Consider the following 19349-nt stretch of genomic DNA (forward strand, 5'->3'; position numbering starts at 1 on the left):
TTACTCTCTGCAGCTTGACTTGGATTGTTGCAAAGATTTGAGCTTTAAATAGCAGATTTTTATAGTTAAGACAATACTGGCTTCTGAACTGCTTTGGATTTTAGCACGTTTAAGATGCATCTACAAAGCCAACATACAAATTAATAAATCTTTCCTTTAATTCAGTCTGCCAAGAACAAAGATAGAACACTGACTACTGCAGGAGCCATGTTAGTGATGTAAACCAAAGGACTGAGGATTAAACAAGGATTACTGAGCGCTAAATCAATGTGTTTCCTTTTCTGGCTGTGTGTCGGGTGTGAAAGTATGGATCATTGCAGAGAACATGGCACATGACTGCCTGGATTAATATTAGACAATGTTACAGCAATGCTGAGACACAGTTTGATGTCAAAGCATAACCCGTGTACTACCAAGGAACTGATGGTGATGCCCTACAGGAGAAGCCATGAGGCTTTTGTTGTTTGCAGTATTCTGAAATGCCAACCTAGGTCCCCTTTCCTACAGTAAGTTTTTCAAGTAAGCCTGCCTGTGTCTAATCCATGCCCTACTCTTCTGGATCATGCCGGAGGTTTATTTTCTACTGTGATTGTCCAGAATTAAGATTGTACTGGAGTTTTTGGCCATTTGTTTAAGGATCTCACAATATGAAACTAAGCACGAAAACACCCCATGTCTGCACTAAATGTAATTTTGTTAATAAACTGAAGCACACTGATCGTGAATCTGCCCAACGATATCAAAATAGGCAGAGAGCAAGTAGCCACATTCTGGATACCAAATTCTGTGTCCCCTGACTTTTGCAGATCCTTTTTGGTCAAGACAAGACCAGCAGTGGAAGCTTGAGCTAGTTAGTCCCTTCCTGGGTGTGATTTTATGTTCCACTGCCCCTTATCAAACACTACAAAGCAACAGGTCTGTTTGGATGGAGCCATCAGCTCCCCTATACATTTCTAAAGCCTACTAAGAATTTTGTTCCTGAGCAGTGACACACCCAGAATATATTTAGCAGTGATACACACCTCCAGATATATTTAATGCTCATATCTGAGGAGACAAATTTTGGTTTAGTTATTAGTGTCTTATTCCCCTTCAATAGAATCCCTGACCAACACTTTGACACTATAATGTATTACTGCTCCACACAGCTGGGACCACAGCAGTGTATTTTTAAAGCTGTACACCAGCTCATTTCCAAAAGCACTTGCTTTTATCTCCACAGCATCCTCTTTTAAAGGTGTTGGAAGACTAGGAAATCCTGCAAACCATAACCTACACCTCTCCATGAGCCTGTGCTCACCCAGAGGGGTGTCTAATTATTTCTCTGCTATGAACAGTTGCATTGCCAAATGTTACAGTGTCACTGGAGACAGCAGCATGAGGGACTGAGGTCTCGAAGCAGCCACATGTGCTGCAGAACCATCCCAGAGCAGTGCTGGCTATGTCCTTCCAGGAGACCCACGTGGCCATGAAAAAAAAAAAAAAAAAAAAAAAAAAAAAAAAAAAAAAAAAAATTTAAAGAAGAAAATAATTCTCCCAACCATCTATTACAATTTTAAGTTTTAACTGGGAAGGGGGGGGGAAAAAAAAAAAAAAAAGAAAAAAGAAAACCATTACTTTGACATTACAGTGGGATGCTGTTTCCTCCTCATTTATATTCACTGATTAAGTAAGCTGGTGCAGCAAAAGCTACAGAAACTCTTTGGCACTTTCTGGACACCAATGATCTCTCTTTCCTACCAGCTGCAGGGTTGATTCTGATCCTGATTATGTCCAGATCAGAGAATCTGGGGAGGATGTTAAAATGCTGAGGCATTACTCTGCTCTGGTATCTCATGCATGCAAATGGTACATTTTCCAGGCACCCACGGCACTGCTTGCTATAAACATGTTCTGACATAGGTAGGAGGAAGGTTGGTGTGTTAGGTGTACACAATAACTTTAAACATGGCAGAGAATGTGGACATGGCATTTGTCTTGATGCTAATTAAAAAAATTGCTGATATGAAATCTCAGTGATTCATGGATACATTGTCTGTATTCACAGAAAAGCATCTAGGCTGTTTTTAACATAATACTGATGGTGAGTATTATCCTTGCAGGGCTTTTTGCCTCAGATATTTTGATGGCATGCAGACTTGGCATCATGCTAAATAGAGACATTGGGTCTTTATAGTTTTATCTCTTGAGCCCATCTGGTTTGAAGTTGTTGACAACAAGCAGGAAAGAAAGACTCACTTCATGTTTGCTGAAATAAAAGAAACATGTAAGGCAGTGCTCAAATAAAATCAGCCTGAGAGGAGGGCTGCTGCACCCCCATCTCACCACCCCTCTTTTGCTCTTTTAAGATGACTGGAATGGGACAGATTTGTGTGCAGCCTCTCCACTCTGAGAGCCAGTGCTGACTGCCTGCTATTGGAGCTCACAGCCCAACCAAAGGGCAGATAAAGCCGGTAGGAGAGAGCACTGAGGGAGCAGGGGAACCTCTACCCCCCCAGAAACAGGGACAATGGGAGCACTGGGCAAGCAGAGTGAAAAAACAAACAAGCCCAGAGCCCTTGTCCATGAGCCAAACTAAAAGCACTGGAAAACCTAATCATGCAGACATCTCTAAGTTTTAAGTGTTGTTTATTTCTTTTAAACTTCCTTTTGCAATTTATAGCTGCAGCCCGGGGACCTGGGTCTCAGCACCTGGGCATCTGTGCAATCAACCTGTCACAGGCAGGTACAGCATCCTGCCTGCCCACTGCACCAACCAGTGGGTTAGTCACCAGGACTAGCTTCACCAAGAGCACATTTGGTTTCAGGAAAGCAAATGACCACTAAGAGTTGGTCACACAGGAACTACAAGGTAGAACTCGGGCTAGACCAGACACTGAAGAGCACTTGCTCTTTCCATGAGACACACTGCATGAACCAGTTGTCCTCCCATGGAGGTGGTGAGAGGCCTTTATCAGCACAGAATGGCTCTGGCAGCACAAAATGGAAGCTGCTGTACAAGTCTGCGTGATTTTACACCCTGCAGCAGCTAGCCTTAACATGCATATGTTCTCTTTCCCTTCTTGCAGCTCCATCTCCTCATACAATTAGCTCCTACATACAACTTTTCTAACTTTTGTTCTTCATCTCTTTGTCACTAATTCAACTCTACAATTTTAACCTAAATAGAAGCAAGTGATTTATTATAATTATTCTGTATAGGCTGCTCTTCATAAACTTTTTTTTTTTTTTTAATCTGGAAAAACATTTAATTTCCCATATGGAAAGAACACATTTATCATACTTTACTCAGATATACTTGGCTGACTATTGCACATATATGCAAAACATATGTGACATATTCAAGGCTGAGTTTCATAAAAGAGAAATGCTATGAAATGTGATATAATAAATATATTACACAGACATATGTGGCCAATTTATAAAACTATGGTATCTTTGGTAAATTTATAATAGGTCATTTCTGTTAATGGGGGGAATGAGTGCATTTTTCTGGCATGTGCAACACATACAGTACTTCACACAGACTTTGTGAAGGGCAGTGGGCCTTTGAAAAGCAGGCTGGTAGGTGTACATATACAGTGTATGTGAGGTATGTCCATATCTTAAAATTTAATGTCTATCTTCAAAATCAGCTCTTGCTTTGTGTTTACAACATACCTGGGAACAAAAGGTACGAAATACTATCCTTGGAAATCTGCGGCCCTCTGGTATGCTAACTAGATTCCGACAGGCAATGAGTGTCTCACTTCAAGAGAGCTCATTTTATAAGCACATATTGTGCTCATGGTAATGGCCAGCATCAGAAATCTTTGGGTACCAGGGCTTTTATCTTGTTGTGTAAATTAAACATCTTACTGATCCAATTAATTGGAATAATTAGATGGGGAAAAAAAAAAACACCAACCAACCAACACAAAACCTGCATACGCTTAGAAAAAACTTCCATACATACACTCACTCACACAAGCTTCTACAGCAGCAAACTAGACTCCTGATAATCTTGTAGCCACGGCTGAATTATTGCTGATTATCCTCCAGTTCTAACTCACAGATTACTGCCCTTCCGTATTTGTGCCTGTGTGCTTCAAACATCACATCTTTGCTTTGCGGAGCAAAGCTGTACTTTTCCCTCGGACTGCGCATTTGCGAGCTCCGCTTGATTTTCGGCCCGTGCATGCCAGCGCCGGTGCGATGCCCGCTCCTCCCTCCGGAGGGAGCCTGCTCTCCAGGCTGCGATCTGCAGCATCCTGGCCGCAGGCAGCAGCGGTACCCGCAGCCCAGCGCCTCCGGGCAGCACAGCCCCTCCTGCCTGCGCGGGCAGCGGCACCCCAATGGCGACTCGGACGATTGCATCAAACCTCCACTCAGCCAGCAAAAACGCGTCGGTTTTCAACCCATCATGAAACTAAACAACAGAAGGAAAAGCTACAAGCATCAGAACACGTCTGTGCACAGACACATTCTTCCCCGGCCATGTTTATGAGGCTCACCGCAACTTTTTTACCTCCTCGGAGGAAGGTGCTAAACCTTGCCTTGTAAGTACTGCTGCCTTGACTCTTGCAGGACACCTCTGGGCAGCAAGGCTCTGCTTCTACCTCCACTCTACCCTTTAGGTAGGCAGAATGTTCACAGCACACCTGAAGCTGCTTTTGTTAATCTTTTCAGATTAGATCAAGTTGGGACTGCCCCTTGAGCAGGAACCCAGGCATCACAAGATTAATTCCACGTGCTGGAGAGAATGAGGTTCGTTTGGCAGAGGGCACAAAGCACCCTGATGTAGCCCCACTGTCTGTGGCTCATTGTAGGGGTGCACTAGGAAGCCCCTAACTCATGGGAGACCCACACTGTACTCCAGTGGCCTGATGCCTGCAAAATGCCTTTTTATGCTTACTGCAGTCTCTGGGTCCATTCTCCGCACTGCAAGTGACTGTTACACAGACTACAGCATGAAGCCAGCCAAAGTATTTGCTCCCCTGCCAATGGCTGTGCACACACATGCTTGAGATTGACTGAAGAGATGCCAACACCCCAGGACACTGAAAGGCATCTGCTGGAGACCACCTTCAGTTTTAGGGTCTCCCTGAACAGGAGGAAAGCTTACTATGAACATCCATGAAGTACTCAAGCATTCAGAAGTCTCATCCCCTTGCTCCTATCCTACACTGAATTTAGATCAGATCCATTAGCAAGGAAAAAATAAAAACAAAACAAAAATCCTGAAAACTGAGCTATTCCCAGTGCTTGGGGTAAGTGACCAAGCAAAGACTTCCCTTGTTTCACCTGTGTGTGCTGTATTAATCTACTGAGGTAGGTGACAGTTTTCAGACCTTTGGAGCAATCAGTAATCTCAACCTGTACCTCTGGAAAATGGAGCCACAGGGGTAATTTATTCTCGAGCCTTGTTTGGAACAGACAAAGGGTGCTTGTAACCTCTGTGCTTGGGCCTGTTTTACCAGCAGCTTTTAAATACACAGCATTACGTGTGACTTGAGGTGACCACAAGTGGAAGTACAGTCTGGAAATGCCTCAGCCTTCTTTCTGATTATGTGCCATGGACATTGGTGACAGCATGTTTAAACACACATGTAATCAAATCATACAGAGCCATTTTTCAGATGAAACTGCAATAAGACATGGCCTATACATGACACATCTTGACTAACTGGCTGACAGGTAACATGGAATTAAAGTGTTACAGAATGGGATTTTCCAAAGGCAGTCAATGTGCAGTGTTACAGGTTTGTTGGTTTGTTTGTTTAAAGTGGATTTTTTTTTTGTGATAGAAAGATAACTCTGTTTGCTTTCCATTATTGGAACACTCCCATCCAGTGAGACAGACATAGCTATGCAAGGAGGAAACACTAGTTAAAGCCCTAAGGAAGCTTGGTTTAAGGACAAACACGTGATATGAAAGGGACTGCTAACATATTTAAGGCTAGCATGTGTAAGCATCTTGCATGTTGATGGTCTAAAGGAAGCTTAGAAATCCCAATTTTATCATTTAAGTTGTAGTCTTGATACCACTGCATGGTGTGTCCTCCCCATTCAGACAGTATTTCTGTAGTGGTTTGTCTAGCACAGAGAACAGACTAGTTACCTGAGGGTGCACTGCCCCCAGGCAGAGGCTGAAGTTCTGGGATTTTTCTACTAATGGAGATAAATTAAAATTCCTACAGTCAAGGCAAGAACCTTGAGCCACTTTCTGTAAGAGCACAGTTTAGTCCTGGAATCTTGGGTCATGTAGTCCTCTCACCTCTTGTGCAGTAAAGTTTGAAAAGGTGTGTCACCAGCCTGCACTGAGAGCCAGTGCAGCACCCTATATGTTTAAAGAAAAGAGATGCTTACCAGTACAAAGGGAAGTGTACTGTATTCATTTCAACCTTGGACCACAACCCTGCAAGTGGTTGTATAACGACAGAGCACTACAACCATGGGCAGTTTCAGCAGCCAGGGAGAGAAAAGGAAGAGAGCAATCACCCACGGAGATTCAGTTTGCTCAGAACAAACACCTCCAGTTTAGTGTCCCTCCTTATTTAAATGACCTCATTTTGTCGGGGAGGCTTTGATTTCAGAGGAGACAAACTCACAAATAATCAAACAAGAAATGAAAGAAAGAAAGAAGAGGAAAAACATTTATAAATGTCACTGTCCAATGTCTTTTAGATTTCAATGAAATAAGATTATCTACATATATCTACAAATATCTACATGTATCTACACTGCTTGCAGATATGATTCTTTGGTTGTCTTCACTTTTTTACTACACTGCAACTATCAAAGAAAAAAAAAGTATGTATAATCTTTGAAAGAAATAATAAATATAACAACTTCATTAAACGTTTGAGACCAAAGCTTTGGCACTAATTAGTTTACAGATAACAAATCATACTGAAAACTCTGAAATGACAGCGGCAAAGCAACAGCACACATCCAAGAGCCATTTCCCACTGACTAATAATAAGCACAAGGCTATTTTACATCAACCTTTCAGAGAACATTAATTATGGTTCAGTCAGACACTAAGAATCTCACAATTCACTGCAAGTGTCAAATAAAATACATATTGCTTGCACAAGTCTTTCATGGATCCAGATATATTTTTTTTATAACAGAAAAAAAAATACATAAAATATTCATGTTAGCCTGTATCCCTTCTTAAAATCCTTCCAAAAGTTTTGGAAGCCCAAAGCCCACTGCCAGAGACAAGAATAAACATTGCTATTCACACTGCCACCTGCACAAGGTTTGTAGTGAAAATGCACAAACATGGATGAATAAAGGACTTTAAAAAACAAAACAAAACTTCTTGAGTCACATGGAAGAATCAGACAAGTGTTCATAATACTGTATACCAGCACAGCTGAGGAGCTGTTCAATACCTTCTCTGAACACAAAAGGACTGCAATTCAGTGAGCATCTGACAGAAAACACAAGCCAACTATTCAAAACATGTCACTGGAGAAACTGTGATGAACAGGCCCATCTTTTCAACACTAAGGAAAGACCACTGAAGAAAGATATTAAGGGGGAAAATAAAAGAAAAAAGAAACTTAAAGTACTTACCAGATTTAAAGGGAAGATGCAGCAAGCAGGTAGGTGCAGAATAGGTGCTTTGGGACAGTTTGGGTCAGCCAAATATAAGGGGTGAGGCATTATGGGGGAAAAAACCCTGAAATTGCTCTAAAAGGCACCTCTCAACAGGACAGCATCAAGAGCTCAGGAAAGGGCATAGAAGGCAGTACTGTGAGGCTGCCTGGGAAGCAGCCAGTTTACAAACTATTGCTGAGAAAACAGCCTGAACTCTGCAGGTATTCCCACCCACACCCCAGGCTGGTTTATAACCCTTAGCATCTATTGTTGTGAAAACAAGGAGCTGTACGCGGCTGTGCTCTTGGCCGTGGGCTTTTCTCACAGCTCCACAAAATGCTGTCGTGATTAAGCCGCCTCAATGAACCCCAAAACTCAGAAGCGGGCCAGGCTCGGAGGAGTGGCCAATTCGTTCTGACATTAAGGATTCGAAGTATTTCTTTAAGCTAAACTCTACTTCCTCTCATAGTCTCACCTGAAGCCAAGCGTCCCCGAGGTAGACGAGCGATTTACACCAACATGTGGAGCCACACGCCGTCTCTGGGGCCCGCCGCTGCTGGGGGCTGGTGCCAGCCGCTACCTAGGGCCAGCCCCGCAGCTTCCCTGACTCGGTATTAGTTTTACACGTCCCACTCAGCAGGGAAAAGCCCGTGGCACCGCCAAAATTGGTGGCAACACCAAATCTCCCTCATAAGACCCGGCGGGCGACCAAGAAGGGTACAAATCACCTCACCGCCACCGCTTCCCTGCGGCCCTACCGTCCTCGGTACCCGCGCACTAGTGGGGCATCGGCAAGAAGGGAGACACAGGGCAAGAAGAAGGGAGATAACGACATATGGCTTCGTTTATCAAAGTGCAGCTGCGGGTCACACCGCAATGGGCAGAGGGAACACCCCCTTCCCTCGCCGCAGGCCGCCATCGCCCGCCTTCACGGCTTGCCGATGGGTGGGGAGTGCGACGGGAGGCTGCTGGTTCCTGCGACTGGGCTCTCCGATTGTCGATCAGGTCAAACTGGCCTATCAGCTCACTCGTAAGGCGGGAAGAGAGGGAAAGGCGGGAAGGGGAAGAATGGCAGCGCTGGCGGCACGCGCGGCCGCTGCCCAGTCTCTCGCGCCGTCAGGGCCCGGCGGGGCCGTGGCGCCGTTACCGTGGCCCATAGTCATAGTTGCCGGGGGCGCCGGACGACGAGTACATGTTGGCAGCTGCCGCCGCCGCTGCGGCTGCTGCGTTCATGTGGTGGTGGTGGTGGTGGTGATGGTAGCCGTGTCCGCGGATGCTGGGGAGGGGGTAAGGGGCGGGCCGGCTCTTCGCCCCCAGGTAGTGGTCGTAGGCGGCGGCCGCCGCGGGCGGGTACTTGTAGGGATGGTGGTGGAGGGGCTCCGAGGCGGCGGGCTCCAGGCGCAGTTCGTGGTGGGGCGGACTGGGCCGGCCGCCGCCTGCGCCGCCCAACGGCACCAGGCCGCTGCCAGCGCCCGGCAGCGCGGGGCTGAGCACTCGGGACATGAGCTGCTGGTGCGCCGCTTCGGCGTGCAGCGGCGTCCCGCCGGCTGCCTCCCGCTCGTACTCCCGCCGGCTCTCGGCAGCATCTGCGGAGGCACAGAGCGTCATCACCGCCGCCGCGGCGGCCCAAGTTGAAACAATACATTCACGTTCAGCAGAAAGCGGGGCGCGGGGGTTGCAAGTGGAGCGTGCGGCAGCAGGACCCGGGGCTGGTGGGACAAGACCTTCTGACTGCGATAAATGGCACTGACTTGACTGACAAGCTGGTACACGCCTGACATTTTTGCAATTGTGTAACACTAAACAAATACAGACTTCCCTTTATTTTGCAGGCCCGCAGTGTGCTGGAAGAAAGGCCCTGGGTTGTCTTTACAATTGTTTGTTCTGCGTAATGGAAAAGGAGTCAATGGGCAACAGTGCTGTTGCAGCTGGACGAGGCTCTTGAACAAGAATGGGTCGGCCCTGACTGTGCTGCTGGGGTGGGTTAAAGCGGCAACACGAGCAGGAGCCAGTGGCCCTTGCTGCATCCCTACCTGGAAGGCTAAACTTTCCACCGCAAAATCGAAAATGAGACACTACAGGAAAAGGGAGGTGTTTTTAAAGCAGCAACAACAGTGAGCAGTTTAGACCTAGGAAGAATTAGGTTCTGAAAGCAGATATTTTTGTTTAGGTGGTAGAGTAAAGCTCATTAGCAATGGAGCTGTGCCCACTGCAGGCAGCTGTGCACCAGTGTGGTGAGCAAGGCTGGCCCCCAGCATGCATGCACTGAGGCCAGCTGTGCAGGCCAGCAGGTCTAGGGTCACAGGCTCGCCTAGCTGTTTGAGGGTCTCACCTTTCTCTGTCCCATTCTGGTGGGCTGGGGAAGAGACGGGATTCCGGGATCTGGCAAAAGCACTCATGAGGGGAAGAGCCCCTGGCCTGTGATTCCTAGGCCTAGAACAAGAAGAGAACTGATACAGACCTGAAAGTCCCACAGAATGAGCATTTGCAGCATTTCAGCTGGGAAATGGAGCCCAACCCAGTGTTCCCCAAACTCCATGCAATCTTTGTGCAAATGTAGGCTGCACAGGTGTATGTGAAGCTGGGGGTGAAAGTAAGTAAAGACACAGCCTTACCAGTCTTCGGGGTCACAGTCTCGGAATCCCTTGGCAAAAGGGTTGCTGGCTATCTTCAGCTGTGTGATCTGTAAAAAGAAGCAGGGAAATGTGTCAAAGTGGCATTCATAGGGCTCTCAGATCAGACAGCAAGTGCTCCCTGAGTGGGCTTTGGGAGTCAGTGGTGACTGGTGTAATGCAGAGAGCCTGCGCGGCCAGTGGAGCTGGGGTACACTCTGCCACAGAGCACAAACATATGCTTTCCCTCCATTAGAAAATGCAGGCTGGTATGCTAATATGAGTTCAAGGTGAAGGGAGAGGCAGCCTGAGTTGGCTGCAAAAGCTGTGTAAATGCACTTGTAAGAAAATGCCACATTATATGGGTCACTACCAGAGCAGCTAAGACAAATCACTGGATAAATCATACTTATGTATTTATTTAATTCGCCGGGGAAAAGGCAGGACATTTTCTATATTTAAGCAAATCCATGGATAAAGTATGTGATTGTGAGTTTCCGGAATGGGTTGAAAAACAAACTTTAAGCCCCTCAGTGACAGTTCCAGCCTTAGAGGTCAAACTGATAGAAAGCAGGAGAGAAAGAGCAGCTGTCCGGAGCCATCAGGCAAATGCCAGCCAGGGAGAGACTCCGGAGCCCCTTAAAGGCACAGCCTTGTTCCAGCCCCACTGCCTCTCTGGAGCGGGGTGTGGACAGACCACAGCATCCCCGTGGGACCCCGGATCAATGTGCTTGGAGCCACTGCAGAGGGTGGCACTGCCAGCAGCTGCTTGGGCACAGCCCCACCATCCAGCCCCAGCAAGGACTGCAGCAGCAGCACGGAGCAAGGCATTTTGGAGCAGTGCTGAAAAGCCCCTGCTATGAAATCATATTTGTGCGTGGAATTCCTGGTCTTTACATTACACTGATGAGATTTAAAGAAGCAATTGGGATTATCTGCTGCTCAGAAATCCCCAGCAGCCTTGGGGGAGGGGGAGTCCTTCTTTTGTTGTTTTTTGTTTGGTTGGGGTTGGGTTTTTTTTTTAATGTGTAATTGTATTCTGGGTAGGAACAGACCACTACGAGCATAGAGAAGTAAAACTGCAGATTTATCCAAACAAATTGTGAGTGACGTTTCACAGCAGGGCGCCTGTAGTTTCCCAACCAGCCCCAGTCTCGGGTTTACATAGGTAATGAGGTCCCCCTGAGTGAGGGGAAGCTGCTGATGGGGCTGGAGCTCACACCACTTCCTCGGCATGCAGTGGTGCAGCTCTGTGTAGCTCCCCAGCTATCGGGTTCCTTATGCTGCCCCAGAATGGGTTTAGCAGATGGGCAGGAGGAGGCAGGAGTATCCCCAAACATCCCCTCCAGCAGCACCACTACCACCAGACACCCGCAGCCTAGCCTTCATTCAGCCCAGGAGGCAGGCATGCCTCCACCCCCGGTACCCCCAGAGCGACTTCAAACCCCACTTTTTCATTGCCCGGGCCCTGCTGCTGCCTCACCCGGTGGTTCTGGTAGGCAGTCACGGCTGTGAAGCGGGTCTCCTCAAAAACAAATGTTTTAAAGTTCTCCTCTGCATATTTCTCACTGTCTTTCCGGGGATCCACGTAGACCACGTGAAAACGCGGTTGGTATCTGTGCATGGAGTTCAAAATGATCTGAATGATAAAATGAGCAAGGAGACAATAACTGATCCAGATGGAGCATTGAGAGAGGCAAATGCAGCTGCCAGCCCCATCAGCTCCCCTGCTTAGGGCTGGGGCAGGACAGGGGTGCAGAGTCCTTGGAAAAGAGGCATGGGCACCCCACAGGTATCACAGCACAAAAAGTACTCCCCAGTACAGCCCGATGTTTGACATCTTTTCCCCAGGAACACTTACATGTCCATTGTCATCCAGCAAATTGTTGGTCAGTTTGAGCTTATCAAAGGAAACAATCTGCTTCATCCACTGTGCCCCTTTTGCCGGGGAGTCCGGGTGGTAGTGCACCCTCCCGGGGGTGGCAGGGTCAGCTTTTCCGGCTACCAGCCAGGAGGAGCTGTGGAAGGCGTACCTGCAGGAGGGAAAGCACCCTCAGCCATAGCCCGGGGGGATCCTTCACTGTCCCAAGCTGCAGCACCCCATGGCCCTGCAGGATGTGGCCTGGGAGGGTCCCCCTGCCACGGCAAGGATAAGCACTGCCGCCCCCATTGCTGTCACCCCCATCACTCCTGCTTCCTAAAGTAATGAGAAGAACAAGCTCTTCTCCACAGCCAGACTCGTTGTAGTGCGAAACCAGTATTTTATCAGGTCGCCAATGGAGCTGGTGGGCAAGAAATCTCCAGGACAGAGGAAATGTATAGCTACCTGCACAGATCTGGGAGAGAAGCCACAAAAGCTCCCTCTTCCTCTAAAGAAATGAGTGAAAGTGAGCCCTCTATACAGTAATGGTCTGGCTTTAAGTGAAGAGTGGAAAGTTATGTGTAGATTAATAGTACATCCAGAGTTTAGCAGCCTTCTTTCATTCTATCAAAGTACATATTCAACAGTAACATTTAAAACAGAGAAACCAATCTTCTATACACATGTTTACTTTAAAAGCCAGTGTTTGCACAGGGGGAATTAGACACCATTGGACTTGAGCAGAAACATTACTTTTTAAAGATATACTCAATTGGATGTTATATATCCCACTTCCCTTGACAAGCAAACATTTCTAGGACGCCCTGAGAATTTGGATATCTGTCTAAATATTTATATATGGGACCCTGCAATTCCTATGTGGGCTGCCTGCTCAGCATCCTGATCTGAAGCTAAATATATAATGCACCTTTCACTGTCTTTAAATTAAAGGCGTTCCAAGCCAGACTACATTGCTGCCTTGCAAGTTGCTGGTTTGCAAAGCCTTCCTACACTGTCACTGGAAACAAGGGCAGGGGTTTGTGGCTTGGCTGGTCAGTGCATTTCCAGAGCACAAAACTAGTTCTCTCTGCCCAAGCACCCAGCAGGCTCTCTGGTGGGCACAGCACAGCACCAGAATACCTGCAAAGCCAGCACCACCAGCTCACCTACCCTAGCTGAGAGTCTACAGCACTCGAGGGGTATGGGAAGGATTTTTGTTATAGAGGAATAGGCATTTGACAGGTGGAGATGTGGAGCAGTAGCATGAGGATGGCTTTCCTGGGCAGAACCAGCCAGTTCCTGCCCTGCTGCCCCATGCAGGTCTTGCCCCAGTGGCCCCAACTGCTGATGACATGGTGTGAAATCCGAGGGGTTCCTGTAGGTCCACATCCTGCCCCCAGCCCCAAACTCATGGCAAGGGTGAATAACAGAGGCAGGGCAGCCACAGCACACATCTCCTCATCTCCCACCGACATGTATCAGGCTCAAGAGCACATCCCTGAATCCTGGGAAGGGAGGGGGCAGGCAGCACCCCACCAGCCGAGCACCGTGACGTGGGCAGTGTGGTACTTGCCGGTATCGCTTGTCATCCACAGGGACAAAATCCATGAGGAGCATATAGTCAGCCATAGGGTCCATCCCAAAGATCTTCACCTGGAAGGTGGGGAACATGCGCCTGGTACAAAGAGGAGAAAGGACAACTGAGTTGAGAGGAAGTGGGGAGTTCCGAGGGGGCAGGAGATGCTTGGGGCCAGGTATGGTAGCCCCTCAGCCCCTTCAGCTCTTCCCTTCCATCTCCCTGATGTACACAGGAACCTTCGGACAGAGTAGAAAGAAAAGGCAGATGCAGCCGGGCAGCTGAGGGTGAGGAGATGCTATGCCCCACAGCAGCATGTGAAAGAATGAGCTGGGGCAGCGCTGGGCAGCGCTGGGCAGCGCTGGGCAGCTCCGTCTCTACCGACAGCAGCAGGGCCACTTGTGTTAGACACCCAAAAAAACCTGCTGCGGCAGGACACAAGGGCTAAGAGGAAACAAGTGCTACCACCACCACCTTTGCATAGGCACACAAGTGAAAAGGATTTTCTCCCTACGGGTTCCCCATAATCCGAGATGACCTGATTTGAGGCAGATGCAAGGCATTATACGGTCTTCAGAACCACACCTGAGGCGAGGGTAGAGCCCCGGCACATTCGGCCAGTCCGAGGGGACGCGTCTAGAACTTCGAGCGAGTAATGCGAGGGATCCGAGCTCCCACTTTCACAGCTTCTGGCACTTCAAATCTGCGCAGCCGTTACCGCAGCAGTGTGGTCCCTGGGGCCAGTGAGAGACCTCCCGCTGCTCGGAGAGGCAAACGCACCCCCCGCGGCGGGCAGGGACTAGAGGGCAAACGGGATCTCCCAGCGAGCCTGCTCCTGGCTCTGTTTCGTTGCCAGAGCCCAGTCGGGACCCCGATACCCACACATTTGTGGGGCGAAAGGCAGGTCGGCCAGAGACTGTCCTCACTGCTCTGCTTCCAGCTCCCCGCAGGTCACGGGGACCCCAGGCTAAGCCGGAGGTGCGGGTCCCACGCTCGGAGAAGGCACAATTCCTTCGAAGGGCTGTAGGGCAAATGCGATTGGAGGGGGCTAACGAAAGAGGACGAGGAGGCCCCATGTCTCCTTTCTCCTTCCCGCTGCCCACACCGGGGACATGGCTAGGTCCGCGGCTCTCCCACAAAGATACGCTCTTGGGCCGGGGTTCACTGTGACTTCGGTTTCGTTTTATTTTTCTCCAAATAGAAAACGAAGCGAGCCATAGCGGCCGACATTTCGGGAAGGGGGTTTGCAGCCATTGAAAAACCAAACTCCCCATGAAAAAACAACCCGATAAAACCCGGACATGGAAAGCCCAGCCCGGCTCATTCTCGAGGGGCAGGGATGGAACTGCTATGCCTTTTCCCGAGGCTTGTTTGGTTGTGTGCCTCTGTTTCCCGCCGAGAGAAGGCTGTGGCCAGGGCAATAGGGCAGTGGGGCTCTGGCCCCGCAGCTCTTTCCAGTCCGGGCCTAACGCTGCTGGGCAATGTCAGGATCGGGCAGCTGCGCCTCTCTCTTTGTAACGCTTTAGCAAACTCTGGAGGACGTTTCCAATCACTCCGCCTGTTGTTATTATTTTTAAAAGTGTAAAAGCCCCCATTAGCTCCAGTTCCGGTGTTTCTTGTTTTAAAACTTAATTTTAAAACAAACAACCTGAGATGATAAGACCCACCTAGACAAACAGCAGGGCCAGCTCGGAGGCGCTGGGAGAGAACAGACTTCGCAGCGCCTTCCTTGAGCCTTTTCCTGCTGGTTTTACCCTGGGTTTTCCTGGGTTTTACCCGCCTATTTGAAGATTTGTCGGTGTCATAAAATAAAGGAAAAAGGCGGGGGGGGGGGAAAGCTCTGATTCAGATAGAGTTGGTTCGTTCTCGAGACCTTTTGGAGTAGGCTATTCCCAATCCTTTCTCTCCCGGGAGAGCAAAAAAGCCAGATCGAAGAGCTCTTGTTTGCAGAGAGCCTCCGCCTGGAGCCTGAACGACCTTTTCCGCTAAGGAAAGCAGTGCCGAGCCCGGCGCCGGGCTGAGCGGCCACGGGCGGAGACAGCAGGACAGAACAACCCGGCACCGGCAGGCAGTGGCTGCAAAAAAATTACGTCCGGGGTCCCGCAGCGCCGGTCCCGCTGCCCGCTGCTTTTACGCCGGGCACGGCGGGGATTAAAAACAAAACAAAACAAAACACACACACACAAAAAGACACCCCTCAAAAAAACCCCAAACAAACAAACAAACCAAAACCCCCCAAAACCACCCCCTAAAAAACCCCTTTATTAATCTTCGAATTTAAAAAAAAATCAAATGCGCAAATGAAAATGTATTTAATTTGTTGCATCTTTGGAACCCTCAAAGCCGCTGGAGGGGAGAGCGGGACCGTCCTGCCGCGGTCACATCTTGTGCTGGGCCTTTTCGGAAGGGAGCTCAGTCAGTGCGGCAGTGCCCTGCGCTCCAGCTGCTGCCGCTGCAACCTACTCCGAGACTAACTGAGAACAAGCACCACGCGATTCGTCGGGGTTTTTTTTCCTTCTTTACCTCGCGGAACCGATGAAAGTCAAGAGACGAGACCAGAGCCCGAACAATGCGCTCGCTCACTCCCCGAAGGCAGCGTTTGCCCCAGAGCTTGCGCGGATCTGACGAAGCCGCCGCGGCCACGGCGCTTCCAAGAGATCGCAATTAAATGTAGTTATTAACAGCCGTAACTGGGGCTTCTCTTTCCCCCAACATGTTTTTCTCATTTCTAACAGGCTCGCATCAGCCGCTTCCTTTGTCCCCTGGCCAAAGCGGGTTCCCGGTCCCGGCTCCGGCCCGCCAGCAGAACCGCGTAGCAGCGGTCGGAGGAGAGCAGGGCTCAGCAGGGCTCGTTACTCGACAGTAAGGAAATGCAGCAGTCATGGGGAACATTTCAAGGTGCAGAATTATTGTCTGCGTCCCCAAAGATCTGACCGCGCTAAAAAATGTATTTAGTTACAGGTATTGCACGGGTGGGTTTGTTAGCCGCTTCTTCCCGGCCTGCACCATTGCTGCCTGCCCCGGGAGCACAACGTCCTCCGCCAACACGAACCCAGGTCCCGTGAGGAGAAACCAAAAGCCGAAGGCACCCGGCGGAGCTCAGCGCCCTTTCCACCGGGAGGGAAACCCGGCGGCTGAGAGCACGGCGCGGCTTCCCTGGGCCAGGCCGAGCCGGGCCATCCTGCCCGCCGTCCTCCGCACGCCTTCGCCACCAGCCCGCAGGAGCCGCGCGTTCCTCCCCGCGACACCCGAAGCCTTCGAGCCGCAAGAACTCGCGGCTTTCGCCCCGGGAAAAGTGTTAGGACCAAATGACGGCAACCATCGGGCCGGGCCGGGCCATTCCGCACTCGCCTTTGGCCAGCCTTGATTTCCCCCCTGACCGCGAATTCAACAGCCTCCAGCTGGGTTCTCTGGCCCCGGTTAGCCTTGGTGCCCGCGCCCGCGGAGAGCGGCTGGAGAGCCGGGGCCGCTCGGGAGCCCGCACTGACCTGCCGGCCTTGGTAACGATCATCTCGGTGCCCAGCTGGTTGAACTCGTCCCACAGCGCCTTCATCTCCAGCTGGACGCTCACGTTAGCCACCTTCGGGTTCTTCTTCACGGGCGCCTTGGCCGCTGAGGCCGCCCCCGCCGAGCAGCCCGAGACGGCGGCCGGCCCCGCGGCGGTTCCCCCGGCGCCCTCGGGCGGCTCGGGACCTGGGGGCGGTGGGTTGGCCCCAGCCACCGCCGCCCCGCCAAAGGGGTAGCCGGGCTGGGGCTGGGGCGGCGGGTGCTGCTGAGCCGTGCAGGGCTCGTAGTGCGGAGGCTCATGCTGTCCGTACGCGTCCCCCGGGGAAGGGGAGAGGTGGTACCCCCCGGAGGCGTTCAGGCTGCTCAGGCTGTTGGCCGTGAAAGCTGCAACATCGCAAAAATGGGACAGCTGGGTGAGCCAGGGGCTGGAGATAGCTGAAATCATTCCAAAAACAGGCGGTCAGGGTTCCACTCCGGCTCCCGCTTTCCCCCCAGCTCCGCGCCGCTCCGCGCGGCCCCCGCCTCCGCGCCGGTTCCGCGGTGCCCTCCGCCTCCTCTGCTGCCCCGCGCCCAGCCCAGCGGGGCGCCTCCCCCTTTCCGCTTTGCTTGGCCCCAGCCCCGCTCTCCCCGGGGCAGGCGGGGAGCTCGCTGCTCCTGCTGCCTGCCTGGGCTCTTTTTTTTTTTTTTTTCTTTTCTTCTTCTTCTTTTTTTTTTTTTCCCTTTTTTTTTTTTTCTCCCTCTTTGCAAACACGAAAGATCTGCCAAGAGCCGCGGCGGTGCAGAGCCCGTGCTGTCTCTGCAGAAGTCCTCCCTCTCTGTACGCTATATGGGACAAAGCAAACTTCCCTCCTATCCTCCTCTCACTCCCCTCCCCGAAAGAAAAAACAAACAAAAAAAGTAAAAAAGAAAAAAGAGGAGCTGGGGGGGACTCAAAGAGGGAAACTAATTCTTATTTCCGTGTAGCTGCACTGCTCCAGGTAACGTCCCTCGCTCTGTGGCAGCGGGGCAGCGGCTGACAGGGGAAGGTGGACCTGGTTTGGCAATCCCCACTTTCCATCTCCGGCCGAAAGAGGGGGAACAGACGGCGACCAGAGCAAAGCTCAGAGTCCGTACTGAGGAGCACTGGGACAGACAGGGCCGAGCGGCCCTCGGCCACCGGCCCAAGCGGGCCCTGCGGCACATGACAGGCCGCCCCGGAGAACGGATGGCTCCTTCGGATCCTCTACAATGCTGAAAGGCTCCTCGAAGTCCTGAGGATCTCTTGAGTTATCGCCGCAGCGGCTCCCAGGCCGGACAGGGGCTGCAGAGCCGGCGGAAGCCGAGCTCCGGCCAGCTGCTGCCCTGGACAAGGCCGGCTCTGTCGGAGGATGCTCCAGCACCTCTGAAGAGGTGTGGGTCCAAGCGGCATAGCCGTCGGAAGCCGCTACCGGGGCACGGGCTGAGCCTTATTTTCCAAGGGAGGGCTGTGGGGGGCACCGCAAAGGCCCCTGCGGCCGGCCCCGCGGGCAGGCCGCATTTCGTGCATTGCCCCCGGCTCTGCCGCCGGGCCGGGACGTGTGAGAGCCTTCCGAGAGGCGGTGGCCGGGGACTCCCGTCCCCTCAGCTCAGCGGGGCCGAGCACGGCGCTCACCTTCCATGTCCCTGGTGACGGTGCTGAAGTGCATCTTCTGCGGGCGACAGCCGGGGCGGGCGGGCGCGCTGCGGCCGCCGCTGCGCTCCTCCAGAGCTCCTTTCCCTGCGTGCTCGGCGGCGGCGGCGACTGAAATCAGAGAGGCGATACTGAAAGCATTTGCTTTGGGAGACAGAGGGCTGTTTTCGTCCATAGGGGAGACACCAATGCAGGAGCAGCAGCCGCGGCAGCCTCCCACCACGAGCCCCCCCTCCCACCCCTTCACTCCCCTCCTACCCCTTCACTCCCCTCCTTTCTACCACACCATCCAGGGAGGTGCGAGCAGGACCCCCCTCCTTCCAGACGGGGGAGGAAGGGGGGAGGGAAACTTAAAAAAAACCCAAACCCACAACAAATCCCCACAGAAAACAACTCAAACCCTCTGTACCCCACCCGGGAAGGGCGTTGGGGAGCAAGAAATTTCCCCTGGACCCTTCGCTGCTAGCGCCGAACACCTCAACGGCCGGATCGAGCCCTGTCAGCGAGAGGGGACCGAGGGGAGTAATAAATAAATAACTCCACTAATTTCTTTCC

General features: G+C 51.1%; 1 protein-coding gene across 2 annotated transcripts; it reads right to left on the minus strand.

Moving 5' to 3' along the window:
- Positions 1–8134: 8134 nt before the first annotated feature.
- On the minus strand, positions 8135–19025 carry TBX1 (T-box transcription factor 1). Of its 2 annotated transcripts, none has more exons than XM_054173162.1 (8): positions 18777–19025; positions 17128–17530; positions 13637–13738; positions 12064–12235; positions 11686–11841; positions 10206–10273; positions 9923–10023; positions 8135–9176 (listed from the first exon to the last, which is right to left on the minus strand). In XM_054173162.1, exons 1-8 carry the CDS (start codon positions 18967–18969, stop codon positions 8734–8736), a joined length of 1638 nt encoding a protein of 545 aa, XP_054029137.1. In that variant the 5' UTR covers positions 18970–19025; the 3' UTR covers positions 8135–8733. The 2 variants fall into 2 exon arrangements, with proteins under 2 accessions (XP_054029137.1, XP_054029136.1); XM_054173161.1 differs by having other exon boundaries at positions 17128–17581.
- Between the last annotated feature and the right edge of the window lie 324 nt (positions 19026–19349).

This window comes from Dryobates pubescens, chromosome 25 (genome assembly GCF_014839835.1).
Source record: "Dryobates pubescens isolate bDryPub1 chromosome 25, bDryPub1.pri, whole genome shotgun sequence".
NCBI lineage: Eukaryota > Metazoa > Chordata > Aves > Piciformes > Picidae > Dryobates > Dryobates pubescens.